General features: G+C 38.4%; 4 protein-coding genes across 5 annotated transcripts; 2 read left to right on the forward strand and 2 right to left on the reverse strand.

Moving 5' to 3' along the window:
• Window positions 1-696: 696 nt before the first annotated feature.
• Window positions 697-6949, forward strand: LOC113761918 (beta-galactosidase 3-like). 2 transcript variants are annotated; one of them, XM_027305104.1, is made up of 19 exons: window positions 697-1071; window positions 1286-1609; window positions 1713-1808; window positions 1909-2021; window positions 2124-2190; window positions 2276-2368; window positions 2519-2662; window positions 2965-3053; window positions 3138-3243; window positions 3686-3773; window positions 3858-3976; window positions 4132-4293; window positions 4749-4927; window positions 5012-5121; window positions 5234-5343; window positions 5681-5791; window positions 5876-5989; window positions 6417-6619; window positions 6721-6949. In XM_027305104.1, exons 2-19 carry the CDS (start codon window positions 1439-1441, stop codon window positions 6836-6838), a joined length of 2193 nt encoding a protein of 730 aa, XP_027160905.1. In that variant the 5' UTR covers window positions 697-1071; window positions 1286-1438; the 3' UTR covers window positions 6839-6949. The 2 variants fall into 2 exon arrangements, with proteins under 2 accessions (XP_027160905.1, XP_027160906.1); XM_027305105.1 differs by having other exon boundaries at window positions 697-1051.
• Window positions 6950-9978: 3029 nt separating this feature from the next.
• On the forward strand, window positions 9979-16240 carry LOC113762663 (chromatin remodeling protein SHL). Its single transcript, XM_027306212.1, has 5 exons — window positions 9979-10194; window positions 10366-10711; window positions 10964-11032; window positions 14005-14140; window positions 15865-16240. The coding sequence occupies exons 1-5, from the start codon at window positions 10122-10124 to the stop codon at window positions 15889-15891; spliced, it is 651 nt and encodes a 216-aa protein (XP_027162013.1). The 5' UTR covers window positions 9979-10121; the 3' UTR covers window positions 15892-16240.
• A 644-nt stretch (window positions 16241-16884) lies between these two features.
• LOC113762662 (WD repeat-containing protein 13) lies at window positions 16885-21876 on the reverse strand. Its single transcript, XM_027306211.1, has 12 exons — window positions 21480-21876; window positions 21215-21324; window positions 21015-21087; window positions 20264-20399; window positions 20029-20166; window positions 19212-19351; window positions 18754-18801; window positions 18368-18478; window positions 18087-18268; window positions 17889-18010; window positions 17261-17337; window positions 16885-17147 (listed from the first exon to the last, which is right to left on the reverse strand). Exons 1-12 carry the CDS (start codon window positions 21690-21692, stop codon window positions 17037-17039), a joined length of 1461 nt encoding a protein of 486 aa, XP_027162012.1. The 5' UTR covers window positions 21693-21876; the 3' UTR covers window positions 16885-17036.
• An 862-nt stretch (window positions 21877-22738) lies between these two features.
• LOC113761370 (purple acid phosphatase 2) lies at window positions 22739-25837 on the reverse strand. The gene is made up of 8 exons (XM_027304328.1): window positions 25435-25837; window positions 25072-25272; window positions 24848-24959; window positions 24434-24663; window positions 24009-24147; window positions 23507-23727; window positions 23303-23424; window positions 22739-23201 (listed from the first exon to the last, which is right to left on the reverse strand). The coding sequence occupies exons 1-8, from the start codon at window positions 25624-25626 to the stop codon at window positions 23003-23005; spliced, it is 1416 nt and encodes a 471-aa protein (XP_027160129.1). The 5' UTR covers window positions 25627-25837; the 3' UTR covers window positions 22739-23002.
• Window positions 25838-27258: the final 1421 nt, after the last annotated feature.

Raw genomic sequence — 27258 nt, forward strand, 5'->3', positions numbered from 1 at the left:
CCCTCATCTGATGATCCAATTCGTACTTGAGTTCGTCGGACTGAAGATTACTCGATGCAACTCTTAACTATTATGAAGCTTTTAAAATCTCCGAGATTGCCAAAAGGCAGCATGGTTGGATTTTCTCACATGGGGTTGGGGAAGGCTTATAGTGGGTGGTGGGAAACGTATGGCCATATTTTAAAAAAGTTCATGGAGCAACAGAATATTATGGGAAGCATCCAATGATGCATTCTCCTTTCTTATTTTCTGTGTGTCCTTTAGCTAAAGGGCATAATGAATTGCCTCCTCAACTAATCCTCCGGCAATTATGCAGTAGGGATAACGTTTATAACCCCGCGTTGGAGTTGATCTGGCAAGATCATGATGATTATTGGTACGAAAACGACAGCTTTACGAACCTTAAATGCCATTCTTAACTCTCAAATTTTGTCTTGCACGTAAGCGTAGTGGGATTTTACCAATAATTGCTCGAGGGAAGGCATGCAAGAGGATGATAATTCATGAACTGCTTAAAAGGTTCCAAAGCAGAAAAAGAAATTTGAATGTACTTAGCGTGGCAGCTCAGTTATTTCATAGTCTTAATTATTGAAGTTAAAGTTCATCCATCTGCTCTTCCTTTTTCTAACTGTTCAACGCATAAATCAACTGAAAAAGTAAGCCCCCCACCGACACACACAGGACGTCAGGTTTCACTGGCTTTTTGAAAAACATTCATAACCCACATTGCTGTTTCCCTGGATTTCTTTCTACTATTAGCTGGCGATTAGCAGAATTTGAAACGTTCTTTTTCTTGATAATCCTGGTGGGACTTCAAGAATTTTCACCGCATAGTTTTTACATTATTTCAATAGTGGCAAACCAGAGCTCAGCCAACTCTATACAAAGTATTGGAAATGGCCCTTTTATGAAACTCTCACAGTCAATAATTCAAGGCAGACTTTGTTTAGTTTAAAAGAATTTTTGCCTTTATGTTAAGGGTCAAGTGGGGAACTGTGGGAGAAGTTGATACTCTCCAAAATAGGAACCTTTCCCAACTGCATGAATGAAGGTGTTCACAAGATGAAGATGGTTTTAACTTTACCTTCCTTTTTTATTTTTTGCTTTCTCGCCAAGATACGGTCTAAGTCCCAAATTACGTGCAAGACAGTAGAGCATTAAATTTGATGCGACAAGGGAGATGATTCCTTGCTTAGTATTTTGATATCTGCTTGAGGAAACTTAAGTGTGACTTATCTCTTCAAACTCCTGAGCTTTAACATTTTCATTTCTTCTTTTTTGATAGGTTTCTGTACCTCTTAAACGAAACTGTTTATGTCAGTGCTGTGATATTTGCAGAATCACGTCAGAATCTTTCTGAACCTCACTGGTTCACATTCTCTCATATTTTCGCTTTTCTTCTAGTCCACTTCATTTGAGTGACAGCAAGCAAGAAAGGATGGAAGCCACCTCAGCTTCTTCCAAGTGGTTTTTGCACTGCATGCTCTTGATTTTAGCTGCTCAGGTTGCACACTGCAGTGTTACTTATGATAGGAAGGCTCTTATCATCGATGGACAGAGAAGGATTCTCTTCTCTGGCTCCATACATTACCCGAGGAGCACCCCAGATGTAAATTAACTTTTCTTCTCTTTTTAATCTTGCTAATTGAATATGGTAAATTTGTGCTAACGGCAGCTCTTACGAGAAAATTGAAAGGGTAGAAAACATGCAGATGTGGGAGGGGCTTATACAGAAGGCTAAAGATGGAGGCTTGGATGCCATAGATACCTACGTGTTCTGGAACATCCATGAACCTTCTCCTGGAAATGTACTTTAATTTCTCGTCACAAATTTTAACATGGCATGCTATGGAGTTTCTTTTTCTTCTTTTTTCGACTGAAATTTTGACGTTTGTTTGTGTTATTCAGTTCAATTTCGAAGGGAGATATGATTTGGTTAGGTTCATAAAGCTGGTCCAGAAAGCAGGGCTATATGTGCATCTGCGAATTGGGCCTTATGTTTGTGCTGAGTGGAATTTTGGGTAGTAACCGTTCTTTCTTTGTAACTTGCGGGAAATTTTAATTTGAGGTTTTTTTTTCCTCCTGCTTCTAACTTTTCTTTTGATAAATTCCTTCTGTTGCAGGGGCTTCCCTGTGTGGTTGAAGTATGTACCTGGCATCAGCTTCAGAACCGATAGCGAGCCTTTCAAGGTATGGATGCATTTGCGAGGCAGTGTTAAGTACTAAATATGCATGCTTAATGAACCTAAACGTCTCTGTAATTTTGGTTTTGCAGATGGCAATGCAAAGGTTCACCGAGAAAATTGTTCGAATGATGAAGTATGAAAAGCTGTTTCAATCTCAAGGAGGCCCTATAATTCTTTCCCAGGTATGAGATATTGCAATAATTTGGTAATTTGTTCTGATTGAGCTCGGAACGCCACAAGTCAGTCGCCCAAAGATAAGTAGATGTATTGAGTAAATTTTCCAGCTGCAATTTGTGTTGTTTTACTGGTTACGTTCAATTGTACTGATACAGATTGAGAATGAGTATGGTATAGAAAGCAAGGCATATGGTGCAGCTGGACGTGCATATATGAATTGGGCTGCTAATATGGCTGTTGAGACGAATACTGGGGTGCCATGGGTTATGTGTAAGGAGGATGATGCTCCGGATCCAGTGGTTAGCAATTTAACTCTAATAAAGGAGAGAAAATAGACTCCAACAGTCCAACTAAAATTTTCACTTTGCTTTATTATGTATTATGATTTCATCAGCAATGCTGCCTATTGCACCGCATATTAATCTAAAGAGATGGTGACCATGCGTTTTGTCCTTTATTTTGCATTTTTCCAAAGAGCAGAAGGTTGAAACAGAATTCTCCTTGCATAGCATATCCTTGAGTTCCATAAAATTTCTGAGCCAACAAGTACGGACAACTTGTTGATGACTTTATGAAACACATAGTTTGGTTTCATTGGCAGATAAACACATGCAATGGTTTCTACTGTGATTATTTTTCTCCTAACAAGCCATACAAGCCCACAATTTGGACAGAGGCCTGGACAGGCTGGTTAGCTCAACATCTGATGCCTCTTCAAGTTTTGCATCTGCTGTATGGCTCTAGTTTGATCTCTTTCCTCCGTCATTTGTCAAGGTTCGAAGATTTTGGTGGACCAGTTCATCATCGACCAGTTGAGGATTTGGCCTTTGCAGTTGCCCGGTTTATTCAAAAAGGAGGGTCTTTTGTGAACTATTACATGGTCAGTTGTGGAGTTCTTATTGCATTTTATTGTGTCCCATAAATAAATCTATGATCCCTGGACTTACTTCTCGAGTCTGCTTGACGAGTTAAATTCAGGTGAGGAGAAAAAAGCTTTCATTTGACTCCATGAAATTTTCATTTTTAGTGTCAGAACTCATATTTTCCAAGTTTTAGGTGTAGATTTTCTTTCATTTTATGTCTATTCTTAGCACCATTGAAACGAAGGGGAAGTATGAAATGAATGCTTTATTTGATTTCCGTGAAGCACCAGTCCTAATTAGGGACTCGTGCAGATGGGCATTATCCTTAATTTCAAGTTGAGTATCTTCCTTCCATTTCTTACAGCACAGAAGTCATGAATTTAAGACCCTGGTCATCTGATGCCATTTTCTATAGCCACTGATCCTAATGCAGCATCATTATTCAACTTCTTCTCACAGTATCATGGTGGAACGAACTTTGGAAGAGCAGCCGGCGGCCCCTTCATCACCACCAGCTATGACTATGATGCGCCTATTGATGAATATGGTGAGTGAGCAGAAGACTAACCGAATTTCGATTTGACTCATATATAGCACCACTCTGACTGATGAGTTCCCTGCTAATGAGCAGGCTTGATTAGGCAGCCAAAATATGAACACTTGAAGGAGCTTCACAAGGTTATCAAGTCATGTGAGCATGTTCTGGTCACTGCTGATCCTACCCTTACTCCTTTAGGAAACTATGAACAGGTACGTATGAATTTTTTAACTGAACAGATAGATGGCATTAATGCCTCTTATCAAAGGAAACATTACATGAGTTAAAATGTTTGAATTCAATAATTTGTTCTCTTATTAGTACCAGTTTAACAACAGTTAAAAATACTAGATCTGGTGTCTTGCAGGCACACGTATTTTCTTCCAGCTCTGGCTGTGCTGCTTTTCTCACAAATTACCATTTAAACGAAGCGGCACACGTGACTTTCAATAAGATGCACTATGAATTGCCACCTTGGTCAATAAGCATTCTCCCTGATTGCAAAACAGTTGCATTTAACACGGCAAAGGTAAATCAAAAGGGCAATTAGAGAGGATTTGAAAAAAGCTTGCATCTTTCTTGTAGGGAAAAAAACCTAATATCACCACGATAGTGTTTCGCAAGCTTTCATAGTACATCTTTTGTTCTAAATGGGGAAAGGGTAGGGGAATGTAAACCAGATTTATCACTCAAGTTAACTCCTGGCAATACTTGTCCTGTCTGGTTACTTAATTAGGAGCACTTCACATCACCTTCGTTTTTCTTTTGCATACCTACCATGTATACTTAACTGTGAGGAGCGTTTTCGACAAATTGAATCCATTCTCTTGCTTCATATGCTTAAATGGCCCTGTTTTGAAGCCAAAACTTCTCGTACAGGGTCTCCTTACAGTTGAGAGAAACGTTCTTCTAACAAAAGCACTGTATTTTCTTCAAAACCTGTATTCATATACCAATCTACAAAATGGTGTTCTCCCAATCTAGGTAGCAGTTAGACCATCAACGGCACAGATGATTATTACTAACGCGAAAATGCTCTCGTGGGAAACATTCAGCGAGGATATATCCACGATTAATGATGACTCCTCGCTAACATATGTTGGTCTTCTGGAGCAATTAAATGTCACGAGAGACACAAGTGATTATCTATGGTACACAACCAGGTAAATCAAGAATCGAACCTCAAGTTCTTATGCAATTGCATAAACATCAAATCCGTTTTTACGAGTTTTGATTTAATGTTTCAGCGTTGAAATAAGTTCATCTGAATCTTTCCTGCGTCAAGGCCATTATCCCATTCTCACTGTGCAATCAGCAGGCCATGAATTGCATGTGTTCATTAATGGACATTTATCAGGTGCAATATCTTCCAAGCAAATTCCTCCAGAAAGTTTTTTATAGGAGGATGTTAAAGCTACATTACTTGCTGTAAGCGTATGGAATTTCATGGTTTCTTGCACGAATTACAGGTTCGGCATTTGGGACTTCAGAAAACAAAATATTTACCTTTACAGGAGGCATCAACTTGCATGCTGGAGTTAACAAAATTTCACTACTTAGCGTAGCAGTTGGATTACCGGTTAGTTCCTCAGAACCTATTCTCACCCATTGTACATAAACAAGCTTGTACGATAGAACTCTCAAGTTTACTCTTGGTATGAACTTCCTATGAGAAGTTTAAAAGTGGTGCATGCAAACCAAAGGAAGCTATCTCCAATCTATTATGCAGTTGTTTTTCAAATGTGCTCACCCCAAGCCCCACTGCAGCGGTAGCCTTTCACTCGTATGCTCAGTTGTTTTTTGAACTCAAACTTTAATTTGCATCACTTCTACCTGTACAGGAACAAGAAACGAAGTTTTATTGCTTTTTTCTTCACCTTCCTTATAACCTTTATCATAATTTCTTGAACTTGAAGAATGCTGGAGCACGTTTTGAGACATGGAGCATAGGAGTTGTGGGACCTGTAGCTCTGCATGGGTTGGACGAGGGACAGAAGGACTTATCCTGGCAGAAATGGTCATACAAGGTCCAGGAAGAACACTTATCAATAATAGCTCAATATTATATGTATCTTTTAGGTTTTAGTCTCAGACAGGACTTGCATGTACAGGTAGGGCTCAAAGGAGAAGTCATGAACCTGGTTTTCCCTAATGCTATTTCATCTGCCGAATGGGTAGGAGGATCTTTGGCTGCAAAGAAGCAGCAACCTCTTACATGGTATAAGGTAATGCTATCAACTAAAGCTTCTTGAGTTGAAGGCAAAGCTATAAAAGACGGTTGGCTCACGGGCCAGCTTAATACATGATACCAATTGACAATGAAGAAGTGATGTTTTGACATGTTCCAAGTCACTAGAAAAAGGACGGATTTTTAGGTTGCATATTGACAAATGAACATCCTTGGCAAGTTTGGAATGGCAAATACCATAATTTGGAGTACTTCCTACATTTTAGAGTTGTACGCAAACTAAATTTGACAGTTTTATTAGTTAAATTGAAAAATGTGAAATTGACTGCCATAACTATACTATAGAAACACAATCAAATTTGACAGTCATCATGATATGGATGGAGGTTGCATTTCCATGTGTAGTAGCTCTATCATCTAGCTATCAACCTCTTCGTGTCTCAGAGTTCCACACCAACTTGCAGGCTTATTTTGATGCACCAGAAGGAAATGATCCTTTGGCATTGGACCTCAGCAGTATGGGAAAAGGACAAGTGTGGATAAATGGGCAGAGCATTGGAAGATATTGGACTGCCGATGCGAAAGGTAGTTGTGGCCAATGCAATTATTCTGGGACGTACAGGCAGTGGAAATGCCAATCTGGATGCGGCCAGCCAACTCAAAGATGGTATTATGCAGCAAATACAGATTACTTATGTTAACGGCCAAATGAAACATCCTTATTTCCATCCACATGTAATAATTGTCTAATGGAAGTCATTTTTGCAGGTACCACGTTCCCCGGTCTTGGCTGAAGCCAACTGGAAATTTGTTGATAGTTTTCGAGGAAATTGGCGGGGACGCATCCAGAATCTCTCTAGTCAAAAGATTGGTGTCCAGTGTATAGCAGGGAAATATTCATGAACTTGCATGATTCTGCAGTTTTCGGCTTGCAATTTCCTGTGATCATGTATCACGTAGGCATTCGGATTTCTAAGAAGATTTGTAAACCCCCCCAAAACACAACAACAACAGAAAAAATATATATATATATATATATATATATACCAATTTGCTTATAAAGTTATTCAACTAAAATCCCTTCTCTTCCGACTAAAGTTATTTATCACGGTCAAACCAACTAGACAAGCCTAGAATCAATGTAATACTACTAATGGAGCAAGTAAAGAACCCACAATCTTATTTTAGATTATGAAATCAGCGAGCTCTACAATCTCGTTTGACATTTTTATTAGTTAATAAAGATCAACTATTTGCCAAATAAATAACTGGTGCGGACCGTGATAACGTTTCTGGGCAAGTCTCGTGCTCTGGGCTTCTCGATCACATATCGTGCGAGATTAATCACCAACTGGAAAAAGTCAAAAAGAAGGTTTCTCTGAAAGATGCGGAATCGGAGTTGGTACGGCTGCCTGCAAATCCACCAATTGCAATGGGGCAAACCGTAAAAGTGCCCTTGTTCACGAGCTAGGGTTCCTACATCTATGGTTCTCGAAAGCCTCGAGGGTCCCCACTCTTGCAAAGGACGGCCCAAAAGTTGGAATTCAATGACATGCATTGACCATTGAGAGGGCCAGTTGCCAACTCTAATATTCACCTCCTAAAGTAAAACATCATAAAATCTACTACTAAGTAGATGGTTTTCATCTATCTATAGACTACTTGATTTGGAATTAACTACCTTTGGTACTTTTCTCCGTAGTTACAAGTCATGATCTAATCCGTATTGTTGGATTTTGTCCCAAAAATCGGCAAAAATTTGATTTGAACTGCATGAATAAATATGGAAAATGTATACATCATCCATCATGCATAAACTTTAATTTTGACATCTATTGGTATTTTTTCATGAATAAACTAGTACAAACATGGAATAAAATAGGTCAAGATTGAGTGATATGCGTTTGTTTGTGCAATTTTTGGGTCAAAAACTAATCTGTAATTAATTACGTGTCAAATGAATGAGGTCGTACTCAAGTTCTAGAATTTGCTCAATGCCGTGTTAATTAGATACACAGCTTGATTCTAATCAATCTCTTTCATGATACAAACAATAATAAAGAAATTTGAGTTTCAAATCTGTTATTTCTATGACATGTATGATAATATATTTTCTGTCATTAATGCGTATCTTATGAATGAAATGATGATTTTTATGTAAAAGAAAAATGACTCGTTACTATTGCTTTGACTTGGAAAATGATCGATTATTTCTAAGGACTGGACTTCTAAGTTGGCTTTCAATTTTCATGTCCTTGTACCAAATGGATTTCAAGTTGGACTGGCTTGAATTAACTTGTCTACAACTAAAGAAACTTATAATTGATTAAAGTATAACTACTTGTCATGTGGAAAAAAAAAAACTACATGGATTAGGTGTTCTTTAAAAATTTTACCGTAACGGCGTATGTGAAAATCTTTTATTATAAATGTATTTTGAGGTAATTTTAGAATTTAAAATTTTAATGGAATACTTTATAAATAAATAAATAAATAACTTAGCCACCTATCACTCCTCCCTTCCTCTCTCCTTCACTGTCACTCCTCTCCCCTCCCTCCTCCATCTTCCTCTTCCTCTTCCTCCTCCCTTTTCCCTTCCCCTTTCCTCCCCTTCATTGCAGCTCCATCCCTTCCTTTCCCTTATCTAGTCACTGGCCGCAGCCAAATTGCGGCCCGTGACTATACCAAATCTAATCGTGTTGGGAAGGGAGAGAAGAGGAAGAAAAGAGGGTGGAAGAAGAGGGAAGAGGTAGAAGAGAGAGAAGAAAAAAGGGGGAAGGGAAGAAAATAGAGGGGCAAAAGAGAAAGGAGAGAGGAGGGGAGGGAAGGGAGGGGCGGCGGTGTAGTGGCGGTGATGATGGGAGCGGAGATGGAGGAGGAAAAGGTAGGAAGGGAGAGATGGTGGCATTGATGAGTGGTGATAGTGGGTGAAAGGAGAAAATGTCAAAGTATTTGGTAATTTTTTTTAAATTTTCTAAATTGTATGTGAGATTGTGTGTTTTTTAAGTTGTTTTTAGAATATTCCTATAGAGTCCAAAAAATAATTTTCCAAAAAAATTCCATATCCATAGAGCCTCCATAACTACTTGCCTAATTCTATCCCACAATTAATCTTAATTATGATTACATAAGTGCATATGGTTTAACAAACTAATAAGATTTAACATAAACCTGTCTTAGTTTTTGCTTTTGACAACATCAAATCGGACTGGGGACTCTTACACAGTAACAAACTTGCCATGAAGGGTTAAAGTTGAGCATTGTTGCATTGAGACTTGCTGCAAAATTTAATTAGAATGTGCTCCCTAATGTTTCTGTTGTAGCTCACTTTGGCCCCTGCTTTTCTAAGGTAGCACTTAATCCTATTAAAGGTTAATCGATCAAAATGCCCCTTTATTTCGATTTGTTACACATTGAATATTGCTTTCAAATTAAGCATAACGCAGAGTAGAATATATAGAGGCAGGAAATAGATAAGTAATCTTAGCATAAGAAATCAAGCGTGTGATAAAAAAGCGGGGATCTTTTTTTTCGAAATGGAAGAAACACACCCACACACAATTAGATTAGAAAACGGGGATCAAAAGTTTTAAAAATACCAGGTGGCAATGTGAAAGATGAGAGACAGAAGAAGAGAAAAAAAGTAAATGCAAAGAAGTAGAAAAAAATAAGAAATTAAACCGCTAACTAGAATAAGAAGAAAAGGGTAGCGTGATGAGTTGTCTTCTACGCTTGAACTTGGAGAAATCCGCTGACTAACAGTGTTAGGGGGTCAGATTGACAATTGAGGTAAAGCCCGGGGCATGGATGCAATTTACCTTTTGGAATTAGTTAGAGACTGTTAGCATATTATCCAATGTGACGCAGTTATCCTCAACACATCATATCTACCTAGAAAGTCCGCTTTTCACATCGGGAACGCGGGCCCCGAACCGCCCATCTCCTAGATCAGGACCTGGGAGACACCTGTCTAACCAATAACTATACTCTGCGAAGCACAATAGCAGGTCTTCCACTCCCAGGAAAATCCGACTTGAAAAAAAAGTTAAAAACAAACCCTGTCGCCATCTCTCTCCCTTGCAGCTTGCTCCACATATCTCTCTCACCAATTTCTTCTCTGTAAGCCCACCCAGTGGATGTCTCTCCAGTCTCTTCTTCTTCACTAGTCCATGGGTAAAGGCCGCTCAACTCGCCGTACTCTAGACTCTCACAACATTAAATCTATCAACAAAACCATCCGAGGTAAACTTTTTCTTTTTCTTTCTTCCTTTTTTTTTTTTTTTAAGCTAGTAGAACCTTTACTTTTACTTCACCCGCTTAACAGCGGAAAAGGAAAAACAATATATATATATATATGAAATGATAAATTTTCTGAGAACCTTGAAAATCTTAACTGTACGACGTTACGAGCAGCCGGAGACTGCGTGTTGATGAGGCCGTCGGACACGAACAAGCCGTCGTACGTGTCGAGAGTGGAGAAGATCGAGTCCGACGGCAGAGGCGCCAACGTCAGGGTCCACGTCAGGTGGTATTACCGGCCGGAGGAGTCGATCGGAGGTCGACGGCAGTTTCATGGCTCCAAGGAGGTGTTCCTCTCCGATCACCACGATATCCAGAGCGCTGACACCATAGAGGGCAAGTGTACGGTCCACAGCTTCAAGAGCTACACTAAGCTCGATGCTGTGGGCAACGATGACTTCTTTTGTCGTTTTGAGTATAATTCGTCCACTGGCGCCTTTAATCCCGATAGAGTCGCTGTGTATGTTCATTGAATCATTCATCTATTTATTTTACTAAGTCTCTCGATCTCGCGCAGTAATTAAGAGTCTTCTTAGACCTAAGATCAACTGTTCTGGAAATAATTCCCCTTCATCACTGGACATTTTCAGCATTGGTTTTGATTAGCTGTTATTAGAAAAGAACGCAGGTTACGCAGCAGCTGTTTTGGTCTTGATTTTACTATTTTAGAGCTACAATAAATTGAATGTATTTATTGTTCCTGACGTGGCAGGTACTGTAAATGTGAGATGCCTTATAATCCTGATGACCTAATGGTTCAGTGCGAAGACTGCAACGACTGGTGTGTTGGTTTTATTTGACTATTTTTGTGGTTGATCATTTTTTCTTTTCGAGTTTTATTGCGTCATTAGTTAGTCATGACTAATTCTTATTCTGAGTGTGAGCGGTTTTGTTCTGGTTTATCTTCAGTTACTCAAATTTTTTTGGATGGGAGGCAAATTTTTTTTGGGTCCTGTGTTAAGCTTGTTGTTTCTATTGGCCGCAATAAATGTATGCGTTGAAAGCATTGATTTGTTTCTGTGTGTGTTGGGAAGCTGAATAATAATAATAATGACTGAAGATTAATAAACATCATGCAACAAGCTAATAAATATGATTATTCTAACTGAAGATTGATAGACAATATACAGCAAGGGAAGAATTCCTATTAATATTTTCCTTAATTCATATTGTGATGGTGGAAGTCGGTGCTTATAATTACTCCTTTCCTGTTTTTCTTGCTAACACGGTTGTTATAACAGCATCTGTATCTTATACAAACTATCTGGCTGGTTATATTTGGAAGACGTGCTGCTTAAGGGAGGCTAATAATTTCTCCTAAATGGATGTACTCCTTTACTGGACATAATATGCACGTAACTTCTTTATCATTTTTAGCCTGCCAAATTAGGTTGAGCTTGCTTGTTAACTCTAGAAAATTGGATTTGTATCAAGAAGGGGACAAAAACATTATGAAAATAGGGGCATCCTGCTGATACTCTCCTGGGCTATTTTCTGCTACCACTCCTCCAACATTTGAACTCTATCAATTTAACAGGAGGAAGATCTCTGTGTTGCCATGCTTAAGTTTTCAGCTAAATATCTGGATAAAACTGATGTGTGGTTGAATTTGCTTTTGAAGTCTTGGTTGTCTTAATGAATTGAGTCAGTTTGAAATACTGAATAGTGCATTTTGAAGTTAAGATTAGTTTCCAGCTTGTTAATGATTAGTCTGAGGTGAAGTACACTTCCTATGAAGACGTAACATGTTAAAGTTGGTCATGAAAGGAAACTGTAAAGAAGAATCTCCATCCTTCACAGGTTGTTAGGGCCTCTATGGAAGAGTAGTTTGACTGAAGGCTTGTTAGGATCGTAGCCGTCGTTTGTGACTATGGTTAAATTACTAATGAGAGAATATTGTTGTTAAGTTGACCTCACTTCTTGCCTCATTTCCTTTTGTATGCTTTTTTATTTGGCTTAAGCTACTTAATCATTTTGTGCTTTAATGATGTCCTGCTTCATCTATAAGAAAGTTGCTTGTGGCTGCCAACATTTCATAATATATTCATGCTTCTTTGCCTGTGGGTGGAACAGTGTGTTTTGGAAATGCCACATACATTTCTAGGATTGTTCATTTTTTACCACCCTCTCCTTGGAATATTTCGAGTAGCTCATAACTCTGACCCTAAACATCCAAGTACAACTCTGGATAGCTGTTTTGGTAAGCAAGGATGACAGACAAATAAGTTGCGCATGACTGCACCTGCTCCAGTGCAGCTAGGGTCTTGTGGGCAGGCTCAGGGAGTGACTTATTTATAACAGTGGAAGAAAAGCTCAGTTATAAGATGTATGATCAGCAAGCCTAGAAACACATGTTCATGCTTTAGTGTAGCAATAAATGCTGTCTTTGGAAGAGGTGGTATATTTAGAAGTGTGGAACTACCTTTTTTTGTGTGTGTTTGATAAGTTTCCATTAATGAGAGGATATACCCCACATACAAGTAGTAGACAAGTACATTGAAATTCAGATAAAAAGTTCATTTGAGAGTCTACTGCATGTAGGAATTGTCGGTATCCTCCAAAGAAACATGTAAAACAGAATGTACAACTAACTAAGAAGAATTTAAATGCAAGTTCAATGAGCACCACTTTGCAAGAACAAAAGAAGTTCTTAAGCAATCCAGAAGAATCTTTATTTTGTGATTCTTCTCTACTTGGGAATTGAGAAATTAGGCAAAGAGGGAGTTAATGTCCCTTTGTGTGCGCGTGTGGTTTTTCATGTTATGTCTCATAGAGTAAATAAAATTATCTTCCTTAAGCCCAGTAGTTTTTTTTTTTTTTTTTATCATTGTGCCCTCCTGGTCATAATCTTTTGAATTTTACCTTCATTCTTGTGACCTATGTTCACACTAAATGAGGGTGAGGGCAAAACCACAAAGGACCTGCGCTTAGGTAAGACTACGGAGGACCCAGCTTAAGTTGTTGAAGTGGTTTAGGATATCCTCCTATTCAGTTTGTTGGAAGAGTTTGGTATAAATGCAACCGTACTCCTATAATGTCATCAAGTAGTATATACCATTTCAGTGTTAATTGAAGTGAATGAACTTTTGGCTCAGTGGCATTGGACATAGAGATTGAAAAAGATCGTTGACTCTGTGACATTTTCTCTAACATAGAAAGTATTTAAATTATGAAACCATGGAATCTCAAGGAAGAAAAACAAAAATGGATAAATAAATAAATAAAAAGGACAGTATTACCATCAGCCGAGACTATGAAATAGTCCTCTGGATGTGTGGGTGAGACTCTCTCTTTGGTCTGCCAATATCCCTTAAGAAAAATTGTTATTATTTTCGGAGCAAGATTTTTTACTGTTAGAATCATTGCAGAAGTAAAGGATATAATTTGTTTACTTTGGGCAGTTACAGCAATTACTAGATGGGCATCTGCATTGACAGTTAGAAGCATAGCGCTGCTACTTTTGGCAGATCCTTTCTATTATGCTCCTAACTTCCAGTGCAAATTCTATTTGTTGAGCCTTTAACCGAATCTACTACTTCATATTACAGCAACACATGCTGCGTGTCATTGAGGAGCACATTCTGCCATTCTACTGATTGGGCTCAGATTGGTTCATAAACTTTGCATAACAGCATTTTCTACAATTGGATATTTATTGTTGCTTCAGCCTAAGAGGCATTAAAGACATCCATACTACATATGTCATTGTTTGAATTCTTCTTTGAAACTCGTTAACTCTTTTACTTTGTTCAGGTTTCATCCAACTTGTATAGACCTGAGCATAGACGAAGCCAAAAAACTTGAACACTTCTTCTGTGAAAATTGTTCCTCCGGCGAGCGGAAAAAGCTAAATAATTCTCATGCTGCTTCTAGACATTCAGAGGCAAAGGTAGTCTTCACCTTAACTTCACAGCATGCAGTTAATGTGTAATTTTTATTAAAAAGAAAATGGGATATCACACAAACTTTATCAACTGCAAAATCACTTTCCTTTATATGGATTGGTAATGTACTCGAATTGCTATGACTTACTGCTCAGTCAGAATAGCATTTGAGTGCAACTTGATTATGGAGTAGAGTATTTATTGTGGTCTGTTCCCATAAAGTCCCAACTGATGTATCTAGTTATTGAAGGATTGTGAAGCTGCCTTCCTTTGGTGGCATTACTTATTGTTAGTCAAAAGTAGAAGTAAAATTCAGATTTTGATGATCTCCAGGAAAATAGAGTGGGACTACCTAGATAGGGCTACTTTGTTGTTGGTAAATATATTCAAGTGGTAAATTTTTACGCAGTGTGTGTTAATCTGTGCATTTATGATAAGACCTACAGTGCTTAGGATCCCCCCCTGCTGCATTAGGAAAGACTGACTTTGACTTTATATCAAAATGGTCCCTCTGTAGAAAAGTCTTTTCCATTTGTTTGATTCTGGATATGGAACTCGAGTTTACCTAGTGATTCTAATATGGATGAGCTTTGCAGTTCTTAAAGTGACTTCCAAAGGACCTGGGGCCTTTTCAGTTTTAGAAAACTGCTGGTTTGACATGAAAAGGCAGACTAGGTTTGTTAATTTGTGAGGGTCAGTTGAGTCTTATGAAGAGATATGTTTGAGCTTGTATTCCATCCTTATCTTTCCAAAAAATATCAAAGTGTTTTCCAGTTCATGATTTTTTCTTTTTCCTTTTGTCTGTTCTGGGTTTAACAAATGAAAGATTTTCCATGAGTATAGTTTTATTTCTAAATGTCGAAGCAGGGAGAGCCCCTTGGGTATAATCCATCTTGTTACTTGTTATATTCCAAGACTATCATTTTGAGGGTAGTTTTCAAACACCCTACCTCCTTTTCTCCTACATCACCTTCAGCAGAACGGTTGTTAAAAGAAACATTTACACTGCATGAAGCCTTGTCATATGCATCTTTCTGGTAAGCATTCACATAGACTATCAAAATCACTGGTACGCATAATAGCTCAATTCAGTGTGTTTTAACTGTTTTGTCTGAAATCTCTGAACGATTTGCTTGTCTGTTCGATTTCTACTAACTTATCCCAGTTAGTCGTAGTGACGTGTATGCAAGGGCTGCTGTGCAGAGATGATTTTGGAAAAACATGTTTTAGCATGCCTTTTATCAAAATACTTTGATCAAATAGATTGAAGAAGATTATTCCAACTGGGGTGGTTGATTTATACCTGCCTATTCGAATGGTTTCTACAATTTTGCCTTGTCCAACGTCACTTCTTCAAAACTTGATTCTTGGTGCATGAATACAATAATTTTGTGCAGTGCAGGCAGGGATTTGACATCATGGCCTCAAAGATTCAAATTGAACTGTGAAAAGATTATGAAATAAATATCAGCTTCTTGTACTCTAGCACATTTCGAATTAATTATCTTCCTTGCCCTGGCATCTTTGTCTCTTGTTTTTGATTGCGTTGAGCAAATAAATTTTGAGAGTTCCCGGACTAACTAGTGCTAACTGCTATATTTCTGTTAGTCGAGCTGAATTGATTGCTGGAGTTGAAGATATCATTCTTTTTTCTGTTCACCATTAGGTGGAACTTGTTTCAGTGGATAACATATTTAATAGAGACGTTTTTATTCTGTATGCGCTTCAGGTGGATGGGAAACGGCGGCGGAGGTGAAAAAAAGTGCTGGAGAATTGTAATACCTGTCTCAAGTGCCTGTAGGATGCAAGCAAACACTGGCCAAAAGCATCAGAAGCAATTGAAATTTGTGAGCTGATGTTAAGCAGAAAGTGGTTTGAGACGGTTTGAAAACTCATAGTTTAGAGGTTGAAGCGGTGTTTGGTTGTCTGTAACTATGTAGAGTGTAGATTCTTCCCTTCTTCGGTTTCTTCTTCTTCTTTTTTTTTTTAGGATTTCCTGTGTATTATCCTTATAATTATCGAAGGAGATAGACGAGCCTTTTCTTTGTATCTTCTTTGCCTTGGGGTAGCAGAGTACCTTATAATCGCAAAGATTTTGGGTGTCTCGGGCAGTGCACGTTTCGGACATCCATGTTATCAGGAACACATTACCTCGAGGTAAGCTCCACTATCCCTTAGTCTAGGTTTGGTGGTGCTCTTTTGCACGAGGAATGGAATTACAGCCTCGACTCAAAGGGGCGACGAATGGGCCGCATCAAAGGCAAACATTCAAGTTCCATTTCCGTTATCTAGCATACACAGTCATTAGTCATCACTGCGACTTGATGATCTAAAAGTGCCTTTAAACAGCCAATTTGAATTAAGAAAAGCGAAGAACGGTAGGAGTAGGCGCCTTGTGAGAACGTTCAAATTTCATGTCCCTCAATGGATTTGAGCTACCTGCAGTTGCCTGTCTCCATTATTTGTTGCCTATCTCCATTATTTAGCGAGAGGTCTGGACCTTGCCATCTCTAGTTTCTTTGAATATCTGTATACCCGCCATTCACGCGGTAGCATTACAAGAAGCAACCGACTCATCATTGGAATATTATCATAGATGGGATAGCACGAATTATATCAAAGTTTCAGGTAATGCATGATTTCATCTTTAACGTGCAGAAAGCGTCAGTTTTAAGGTAGCATCAACTAGCGTGGAAGCATCATAATTTCGTGTATATGACTTCAAATGCAATTTCCAGAGGCCTTGATATCAAAGAGAGAGAGAGAGAGGTCATTTCTCCATAATCATCATGATGTGTAAGAGGGAGTAAACCTTCCCATGCAAGCAAAAAACAATGATGCATTGATCTACAGGAACCCCATCTATCGTATTTCAAATGTCTATTGCTCAGTGAAACTGTTTTAACTTGTTTTTGCTCTCTTCCATACAATAACTGTGCCACCAAAATCAGAAGAAGCCAGTAAGTTCTCCCCGTAGTTCCAAGCAATACCTATAACTGGGTAGCCATGGCCCTGCAGTCAAAGACATCCAGAGAGAGTCATCAGTGATTGGCGTTAAGTACCTTAACAGAATAACAATACATAGGATGGAAACAAAAATAGTTGGGATACCATTTGAAATATACCTGTAGCTTGTTTACACATGTATGCCTTGGCCGAGTTAAGTCATAGAAATAGACGTTTGCATCCTCACTTCCAGCAACTTCAGATGTCAAATTGCATGAAAAACGTAAGCACATTACTGTATGCTGATATGTTCAATATATGTACCAAGCAGCACTTGATATTATACTTATCCAGATATTCTTTAAGCAGTAGAAACACTGAAAGGAAGCAGCTTAACTAATATCTGTTATTTTAACTGAACAGTTCCAAGCTTCAGGCACTAAAACAGGCGAACTTTTTCACCAGATCTCTTGTATAACATGCTTGTCCAGATATTCCTAAATTCACATTAAGAAATAATATACAAAATTGCAAAGATAAAAGGCCATAAAAAGCTGCGAGTCTAATTGTCTATCTCATGCCATCCAAAAACAAAAAAACATAATACAGGAACATCCAGGAAAGCAACAGGCCAACATTGACAGAAATGCAACAACAGTCACCTCTAACAAAAATGAAAAGCTCAACAACTGTGGGAAGTTGATCCAGGCAGGATTTTTACTAGTAATAGCATTGTTCTACTTCATCATTTCAGTAGGTAAGTGATATAATGACTACAAAGGAGTAGATCCAACATTAGCAACAAACCTATATATTCTCCCTTTTCAAGGGAAAGCAGAGGACAGAAAGAGGCACGAATACTATGAAGTCTTGAGGCCAACTTCAACGAGCAGCGAAGAGTCAAGTAACCTTGTGTCTCCGAAGAAACACTACAAAGCAAGAGTATGCTTCCATCAGACAAAAATATAAGATATAAATGATTATAGAGCTTTGTTCCTGTTCAACCTGTAAAAAGACAAAGTTCCATCACGAGCAAAAGTCAGCAACACCGGTCCTCGTGCAAGCAATGAAAACGTTCTGTATTGTACTGTTGTAATAGGAGATTTGCCCTTACTATTACTTCGTTGACGGTGAGACCGAGATAGAGTACCAATATGAGAATCCATAGTAACCGAGTATATCCATCCCTATGAAGGCATACAATGCAAAATCTTTCAAGAAAAAGTTTCTTTTCTTGCATAGCTGATAACATGATTTGATGAAACACTGAAGAAATATAGGCAAACCTGAGTATCACCACAAAATATGAGCTGGCCAGTGTGGTCGTGGTCCATTGCAGTAACCTCACTATCAAAGATTGATTTACTTATTGTTCTCCCAGTGCTAAAATTAAAAACCTGGAATTTAAATTGAGAGAACAAAACATAATCAAATCATTACAATAATAGTTAAAGGCAAATGCCGTTGTTTATAAACACAGATAAGAGAATAGGCACTTAAGTGCTGGTAATTTTTTTCCCGGTATGGGTTTATTTGTTAAGATTGTCCTATTGTAAGGTACTAATTGTGCGAGCAAGAAGGAAAGCCTACTCTTGCAACATTCTTAACCAAATTGAGAAAGAGAGAGAGTTGGCAAGAAAAATGAGATGAGTCAAAGGGCAAGCATCAATACAGTAATCTCTTTGTTTGCATTGCCAACAGAAAGAAAGTTATTGTTCACCTGCATGAGAATACAGGAAAAAAAAAATAGATCAGTAGCTAATTTGACAATGTAATTCAGAATTGCCAAGTAACACAAAGAAAGGGCCAAACTACCATGGATGCTAGTGTGCAGACAATATGTTGTACAGCACAGCATATGAAAGATGTAAAAAGCTAAGATGAAAATATTTTTAAGTCAACATGTTTCCATCTTTTTAATTTAGTTGTCAAAATTTCTGCACGTTTCTATTCTGGAACGCACCAACAGAAACATGAAGATGTCAAGTACATGTATATCATATGTATACATGGTCAAGAAAAGCCAATGATGTTATGTGGTAATAGGTATAAATTATGGGGATAATAGGACAACGCTTTCATGATGGGAATTCCTGGCTTAATTGTTCTGTAGCCGGAATGTTCACTTACAGGATGGAATCGAATGCAAAGCTGGGGAGAGATGCCATACACCACCCTAATGCAAAGGCCTTGGGAAATATCCCATACTCGGACAGTTTTGTCCATGGATGATGAGGCAATATAGTGATTATTTGCAGAGAAGTCAAAATCTGGAAAAAGATTGAACCGTTAAAAGTCAAGGATGCTATACAAATCGAAACATAAAAGTTACTTCGAGTCTATTTCAATGTCAACATTTGACAGTACCTATTTCTGGCACCAGTTACTCAAGCAATCTACTTCCAAGATAAAATCATTAAGCAACAAAGCAACCTTTCAAACATCAGAATAAACAACATTTATCTGCTTAATTGTTTTAGATTTATCAATCAACTTATGAGCCCTTTATGAATCACAAGTTTAGATTTAGAATATGCTAGGGTACAAGGTATAGAATATTTCTGGAGATATTCTGCAAATTCCATTCTTTATCGACATTTAAGATGACAGTAAGCGCAGTTGAACTTCATGAATTAAGTTACGTCACAAAAATAATGAGCCAAAATGTCACAAAGGGAGAACAAAATCCCTGTCCCTTACAACCCTGCTACTGGGACATACCAACAGCACCAGACTCGTGCAATATTTTCACAGGATGGCATCCACAAAATGAACCTTGTTCCATTATTCTAAGGTGAAATGTCAAACTGTGGTTAAATTGACCACCTATAGCCCAATCAATCGGCAAAGTATCTTTGGCAGCTTAACTAAACTAGGCTGTTCTACAAATACAATTTGAGAATAAGGGCCAAGGAAAGACAGCAGAATGAGCACTTATAATTCCAACCTGTGACATCTTTCGAATGTCCAATTAATTGCTTGATAACTGAAGGTGGTGTAGAGACACTGCAGACTGTTAAGCTCCCATCAGATGCTCCATATGCAAGTAGGTCAGAACTCATGTGCCCAAACTTTATAACAGTAACTAGGAGGAAAATAGCAGTTCCATTTACTTATGTGAACAACTTGCCCTCTGGGGGCTAAAGGGAACAGTCAACTTCTTGAACTTATGAAATGATTACCCAAGGCCTTGCATTGATCAAAAATGCAATGCATCCCTACAAATGAATACGCAGGTTCAGTCTTTTTATGTGGGAAATCACTATCACTAAGATTCGAGCTGCTACGGCTAAATGCTTGGCTGCCACTCCGCAAAAACTGTAAAAGAAGCAGATAGTCAATGTCCAGTGAGTGTCTTAGTATCTGATTCTGCAAGTGTAACTAGAAAAAGTGAAAAAACAGAAGAGAGGATGGGATCAACCACTGGATAGAAATAGTTGAAAGGGGGATTAAAAAAAGGACTGAGACAGGACAAGGATATACAGGGAATAAACATCATGCCTCAGAGAATCACAAGCAAGATTCGAATATAGCAATGAATAAATGTCAAGGAAAGAAAGCATACGAGTTATCAACTAAACCCGTCATTTCTTATTTATATTCAGTCTCCGTCAGTCCAAAAAGATGTACACATAATAAAGATTAATAGTAGAATAAAAATGATAAAAAAGTGACCAAGAAGAAAGCATGTTAACTATGTGGAGAATTCAATGGAAAAGAATGTGCACGAGGCTTACATATAGGAAAACCAAATTTCCGGTCAGGCAAACTACAGATGTTCGTATCGCGGATTTCAAAATTAGAACCGCAGAATCCAGAAAAAACTTTCTGAGAGCCATAAAACTGGTTCTCAAGACATGTATCATGTTAAAAAGGACCATACAATGGTTGGGAGCATAGAATCAAACTAGAGGAGGGAAGCAAGGGACATACCCGACCGGGGCTCCAGCTGTCCACTTCACTTAACTGCCGGGAAAGTGGACCTGGAGATGGCACCCATCGGCCACTGATTTTGCATCAACCAGTAAAGCACCCTGATGTCAGTATTGTATGAAATAGACGAACTCAGAGAAAAAGTAAACTCTAAACCAAAACAATGGAGATGCTTATAACTAACTAAACAAGTCAGATACCTGTTCCCCGGAGTGTTGGAGTGGCTCGGTACGTTTAAACTCTCCCAATTCCTTGGCCTGTTAATGTAATTACGGTACGCAACGTAGCCTTTCCCATTGCATCTCCACTCCTTTCTCATCACGCACAAAAATCACACAGTTATAAAAGAAGAAAAAAAAAAAAAAGAAAAGTACTAGTACTCATACCGTACAAGCATTTAATTTTGTTTTGCCTTCAATTTACGAGTGAATCTAAGAATGCGCGGACAAGAGGTGGTAGTAGTACCTTGCGGCGGAGAACACCGGACTGCGCTTTGCGAAAGAGGAGGAGGCGGCGGATTCCGATGTAATTAGGATCGGAGTCGGGGGGAGAAGGTTGAAGCAAACAGCTGAAGAATTCTGGATCTGCAGCGACGTCCTCTTTCTTCTTCGTATTCTTCTCGTTTGGATCTTCGGGTTCGGAGGAGGAATTGTTCTGAACGATAACCTGCCGCTCCATTTCTATTCTAATCTGATAAGCATATGTTCACGTTTAACTACGCGATTTCCAATTTCGCCATCCATCAACCATATCATATGATACAAACGTCTGCCTGATGAATGATTATAGACGAGGACAACAAAAACCTTGTGGTCGTCTCTTCTCCTGCCTCACATTTTGACCAAGACAGGAGCATAGCATTTGTTTGCAGTTCCAGACATGAGTCTTTGCGTGTGTATATATATATATACACACATTATATACATATATATATATATATATATAAACATACACTTTTAGTCTGTGCGTGTGTATGTTTTTATATATACATAATGTGTATATATATATATTTATATATATATATTAACAATGTATACACTTTTATTTTATCGTTGAATATTTTATTAATTATTAATTGACATACTAATTGGTGCGAGTCATTGAATTTACCACACATGCCATCCAAAATATAATAATAATTGCAGTATTTGTGGAGTTATAGGAAAGGCTACTAAATTACTAATTGGAGTAAGTCGTTGATATTTACTGTACAAGCCATCCAAAATACTCCCTCCCTTTTTTATTAACTGACGTTTAAAAAATTTGCTCTTAAGTACTTTTATCTGTCGTTTTACTATCCCCATGCAGCATTAATTATTTTTTCACAATTTTACCCTTTTATCTCTCTTTTCTAATACAGGGTTCTTAATTACTACTCCTAGTAATTATTGCTTCTCTTTTGTAACAACCCTAGTAATTATCTGCCCCTCCATTTAGTACTCTAGTGAGAGAAAATATGAGTGAATTGGACAATTAATGAGGGTACAAAAGGAAAGTAGTGTATAGATTTAAACAATGAAAAACTTTTCTTAATTGGTGTGCAAAACCTTAAACGTCAGTTATAAAAAAAGGGAGGGAGTATAATTTTCAGTTATAGAAACGGTGGCAAATATTCAAAATGTTTGTACCTACCTAGTGCAAAATGCAGCGTGAATAATACAGTATTTTAGTCGACCAAGTCTATTAGTAGTAAGTATTTTTCACTAAAATGTCAGGCGACACAGTAGAGGAACAGCAGCCGGGAGATGTTTCCTACAATCTCAGTCTCAGTTCGTTTCTACATCCAATTCCATACACGACGACTGCACAAACAGAAGTGCACGAAAACAAAAAAGAAGAAAGGAGGAATCATTAACAAATTTAACTTGCGTTGATTCCAAATCCAGTTGTTATTACCGCCCGTTTCAAAATAACCTGGGTAGTTATTGCCATCTAGAAGGGAAGGAACAGAAAAACGGTGAGGAAAGGAACAACAACAATTTCTGCAATCATAGTTTGGCAGTCGTAGAATCATCAACTGGGTGCCAATGTCGGTTATAAAACCACATAGAATCTGCTTCAACAGCGTTTCCATCTTGATTGCGATGCCAAGCGTAGCGGGCGTGTGTACGGTTCTTGATGTCCAAAATGGCATGACCGAAGCTGGCCTCGCGATAAGCCGAGTACTTGGGCTGTGGCTCCGTCATGCTGCAAAATACAAGTAAAAAAAAAAAACATTTCTATTAGAAGACGAGACTTCCATCCATCAAGGGCAATCAGCCGTTACTGATGTTTCAAGTCAATCTTACTTGGTGGCCAAACCCTCGAGATTTCCTCCGTCACCAATGGTTATGTATACTGGGGCCGAAAGATCACTCACAGGAGAGCAAAGACCATTTACAACGTTGTATGCAACGTTTGATATGCGTTCCTGTGAACAATGAATCGTCGGCAGTCAGTCAGCCGCATAAAGTCGCGCAACTAATTGGCAGAGGGTTAAAAAGTTCACGTACCGATCGTTCATAAGCATGAACATGACCGGCAAATACAAGATCAACTTTGTACCGCACAAACCATGGCTCGTACATAACTCGCATGGTTTCTCCTTCCATGTAGTGATAATTGTAGCTGTTGTACCATGGCGAATGCATTAGAACGATCAGCCATGGTGTCTCACTCCTGTTGACTTTTAGAAACTCTCCCTCAAGCCATTTGTACTGGGGAGTATATTTACCTTCACAAGGTTGAAATGGGAAAGGAAAAGCCAGTTATGATACGCAACAGAGCATAGTAGTGTTCCCTCCATAAATGGCTAGAAACAGAAGCAAGTGGCTCGTTTTTGGTTGAGCACATTATACTTGGTCAAAAATTTTGCCATCTGGTGTTGAAACCACCACAGAGTCCCAATTAACCAGCAAGTCTACCATGCTGGTGCAATCGGAGCAAATTGTTCTAGTTGAAGCAACATATAATGATATAAACCTTAACATTTTTTCACTGCAATAATGAGCTTACCGTAAGCTGAGTATGAAGCCAAAACAATGATATATGCAGGACCCCTCTTGATTGAGTACCAAAATGGAGCAGTACTATTTGATGCTTTATAAGGAACATGATACCGGTGAGTGAAAGGCTTGAAAGGTTTTGTTTCACCCTGCAGGTAAATGATTGCCATTTTGTTATGACTTGTTTTGATAAGAGGAACATTTCCCGAGGTGAGAAATAAATGCAACAGCTGAAATACAACTATCAGCTGAAATTTGAGTTCATAAAACAGCAGAGCTGATGTATTAATGCCGTTCAGGATTGATCAAGAATGAGCAAAGCAAAAACAATCACCAGAATAACAAATCCCTGTCTGGGCAAGATATCCTCTCAAGTTTTTGAGGACGATATGATGGCAGCAGGAAGGGGAACAAATAATTTAGAATGACACTCACAATTTCGGGGGCAAAATCTATCTCGTGATTTCCTGCAGTCCAAATCCATGGTTGATAAGCAACACTTCTCTCCACAAATCTCCCCCATGTATCCCACCTCACATTGTCATGATTAGGATAGTTATCGGCATATGAGAGATCACCAACAAATAGTACCGCTTGTCCTTTGCTTGGATTTGATTCGTAATGCGTTAGTGTACTGTTTGAGTCAAAACTCTGTCCAAGATCCCCTGAAATGAAGCGTCTCAACAAGTCATAAATTCCCCATCCAGATTACTATTCAATTGGGTTGGCCAAATAGTACTAAACATACTGCATTGCATTTATGATGTAATCTAAAAGCAAAGTAGTTGTTTTAAGTTAACACAATATACAGGCTTATCAGGAGAAAGTTTTTTTTTTTTTTTTGAGTACCTATGAGACCAAAAGTATAAGGCACATCAGGGCCAATTTTTGGAGGGGTGACGAACCAGAAGGTCCGGCTTGTGTGATCAATTCCCACCTCGTAGTAGTACTTTGTGTCATGCTGCCATCAAAAGAAAAGAGCATTAACCAATTATATAGTAGTATTTAAAAACAAAATGAAACACGGCCTGTACCCAGAAAAACAAAATGACAAGAAACGAAAGAAAATTGACCTGCAAATGTTTAATGGTAGCATGATGAATATAGCCAGAGGTGTAATTAAAGTACTTGTATTTAGTCACCGTTCCCTTAGCCTTGAGTTTTTCTGTAGCGTTGTCACTCCAGTACAGAACTGTATCTGAACCACGTTCATCCACTGTAACCCAGGACACAATCACCGCCTTTCCCTCAAGATCTCCTTGAGTGATATGTACCTATAAAATGATTCACCTTAACATCAATAAACACATAAACGGTTGAATTTCAATACATCCAAATTCAGTTGCTTTAAACTCTTCTTCTTCTTCTTATTTTTTGTTTCCAAAATCGGATAATGTAAACCAAGGAAAAAAATTAGAGGAGGAGTAAGGAGGGACCTGCTGAGGCTCATTATAGCCGGGAGGGACACGGAAGACATCAGCGTGAAGAGGCATATCGATGCCTTTCCGATCGACCCTCACAAAACTGCTAGTGATTCCTCCACTACAAAAATTTGCGGCATTAAGGATCAAGGCCACAACTGCAAGAACGAAAGAGAAAGAGGAAAATCTCGTCCTTGTCACGCCCATATTGCCCCCGCCTGCACCAAGGACCTCAGCTCCCTCTCGGCCTAAACCAGCCGTATGTATGTAAGTATGTACGCGTCGGAACTGAGCTTGGTTTTATATAACTGGTGACCGGCTATTTGAGGAAGTAGAAGAAGAATATTACTCTAAAATGACGGGGGAGTAAAGGAATATTCAAGAGTTTATACGACGTGGGTGAGTTTCAAATTTTCATTGGTCAACAGTATTCGTTCTATTCTAGGATCGAGAAAGAATTGGGGGTCAACTGGAAACAGATAAGCAAGAAATCAATTCGAAATCGAAAGTAATTATCCCTGGGAGTTGACTTGTAAGTTGCAAGTAAGGAAGCGTATTAGTATACTAGGAGAGTTAAACCGCGCTTCGCGCGGTGGAATATAAAATGCGAATGCCCATGAAGGGTTAAAATTATGTAAATAGGAGTTGGGATTGTTGATAAGTAAATTTAGATCAGAAATTATATTGGAAGTACATGTTTTGGTTAACAAACGAAAACCGTGGGAGAAATGTAGAAAGCTAACTAATTTGGTAATCAAAGATTCAAATATATTAAAGGTAAAATGTATGATGCCATGGATACATAATTTCTATGCCGTTGATTCCGAAAATTAAAACAGCAAGGGATGTACGGGACTGGGGTATGAATACAAGTATTTCTCCTTGGAGAAGACCATGATCATCAACAAATTTGTTCCAGTTTTGGTGAAATCTGTTGTCGGTCATTCCAATGATATAGTTTTTAGTTCCACTTGTGAGGACCATAGTTGGGGTTCTTGATTCATGTAATCTTGGATGAGCATGCTCGGGAACTTCCTGGAAAAGAAACAAATTTGTGTAATGAAGATAACAAAAGGAGAAGTGGATTAGAAAACCATGGATATGTTTAACGGGAGAAAGGGCACACCATTGAATACTTAGCATCGGAGGAAAAAATTTGGTAAAAAGCATCTAATGCCATAAGATCATGAGAAAAGAATCGATTGATTGACGAGGTGATCAAAGTTGCACTCGGCTGGCTTTTGATATCTTCTGTAATGAAAGGAAAGAATGTGTGAGTGCATATATAACATAGGAACACAGTTTAAGAGCAATAGAATTGTAGCTTCCTTGTGAAACGAAGGATTCGTAAGGGATCATTGATAAGGGCAAGGTCCAGCGTGTCCAGATTTGTAGACGATTGGTCGAGAAAGTCAGGGCATCATATATGAAATTTGATCTTTTTCGCAAGAAAAGCATGTCATTTAGGTCAATATAGTTGTGTTTGCAAAAAAGGTTCCATTCGCCTCCAAAACAATGATCTGTGATTTTTAGACTCCATTCAGCAAGGCCATGTTTAACTGTAATGGTCTGTCCTTCTGCAAAGTTATTATATCGAAACATTTCCACAGGAATGGCCTGCGAATAGAAGAGATCTGTAAATATATGATAAACGTAATCGAAGGGCCAGAATTGGTTATTAAAAGCACCTGGTTCTCCATATCTGTGCAAAAGAGTACATAACACCAAGGCTGTCCATTTAATATTCGAGTAATCTTTGGAGGATCTATGGGAAAAAGAAAAACAATAAGATTTTCATGTATTTTATAACAGTGGTGTAATCAAGAAAGGATACTTGCC

The sequence above is a fragment of the Coffea eugenioides genome, chromosome 2 (assembly GCF_003713205.1).
Source record: "Coffea eugenioides isolate CCC68of chromosome 2, Ceug_1.0, whole genome shotgun sequence".
NCBI lineage: Eukaryota > Viridiplantae > Streptophyta > Magnoliopsida > Gentianales > Rubiaceae > Coffea > Coffea eugenioides.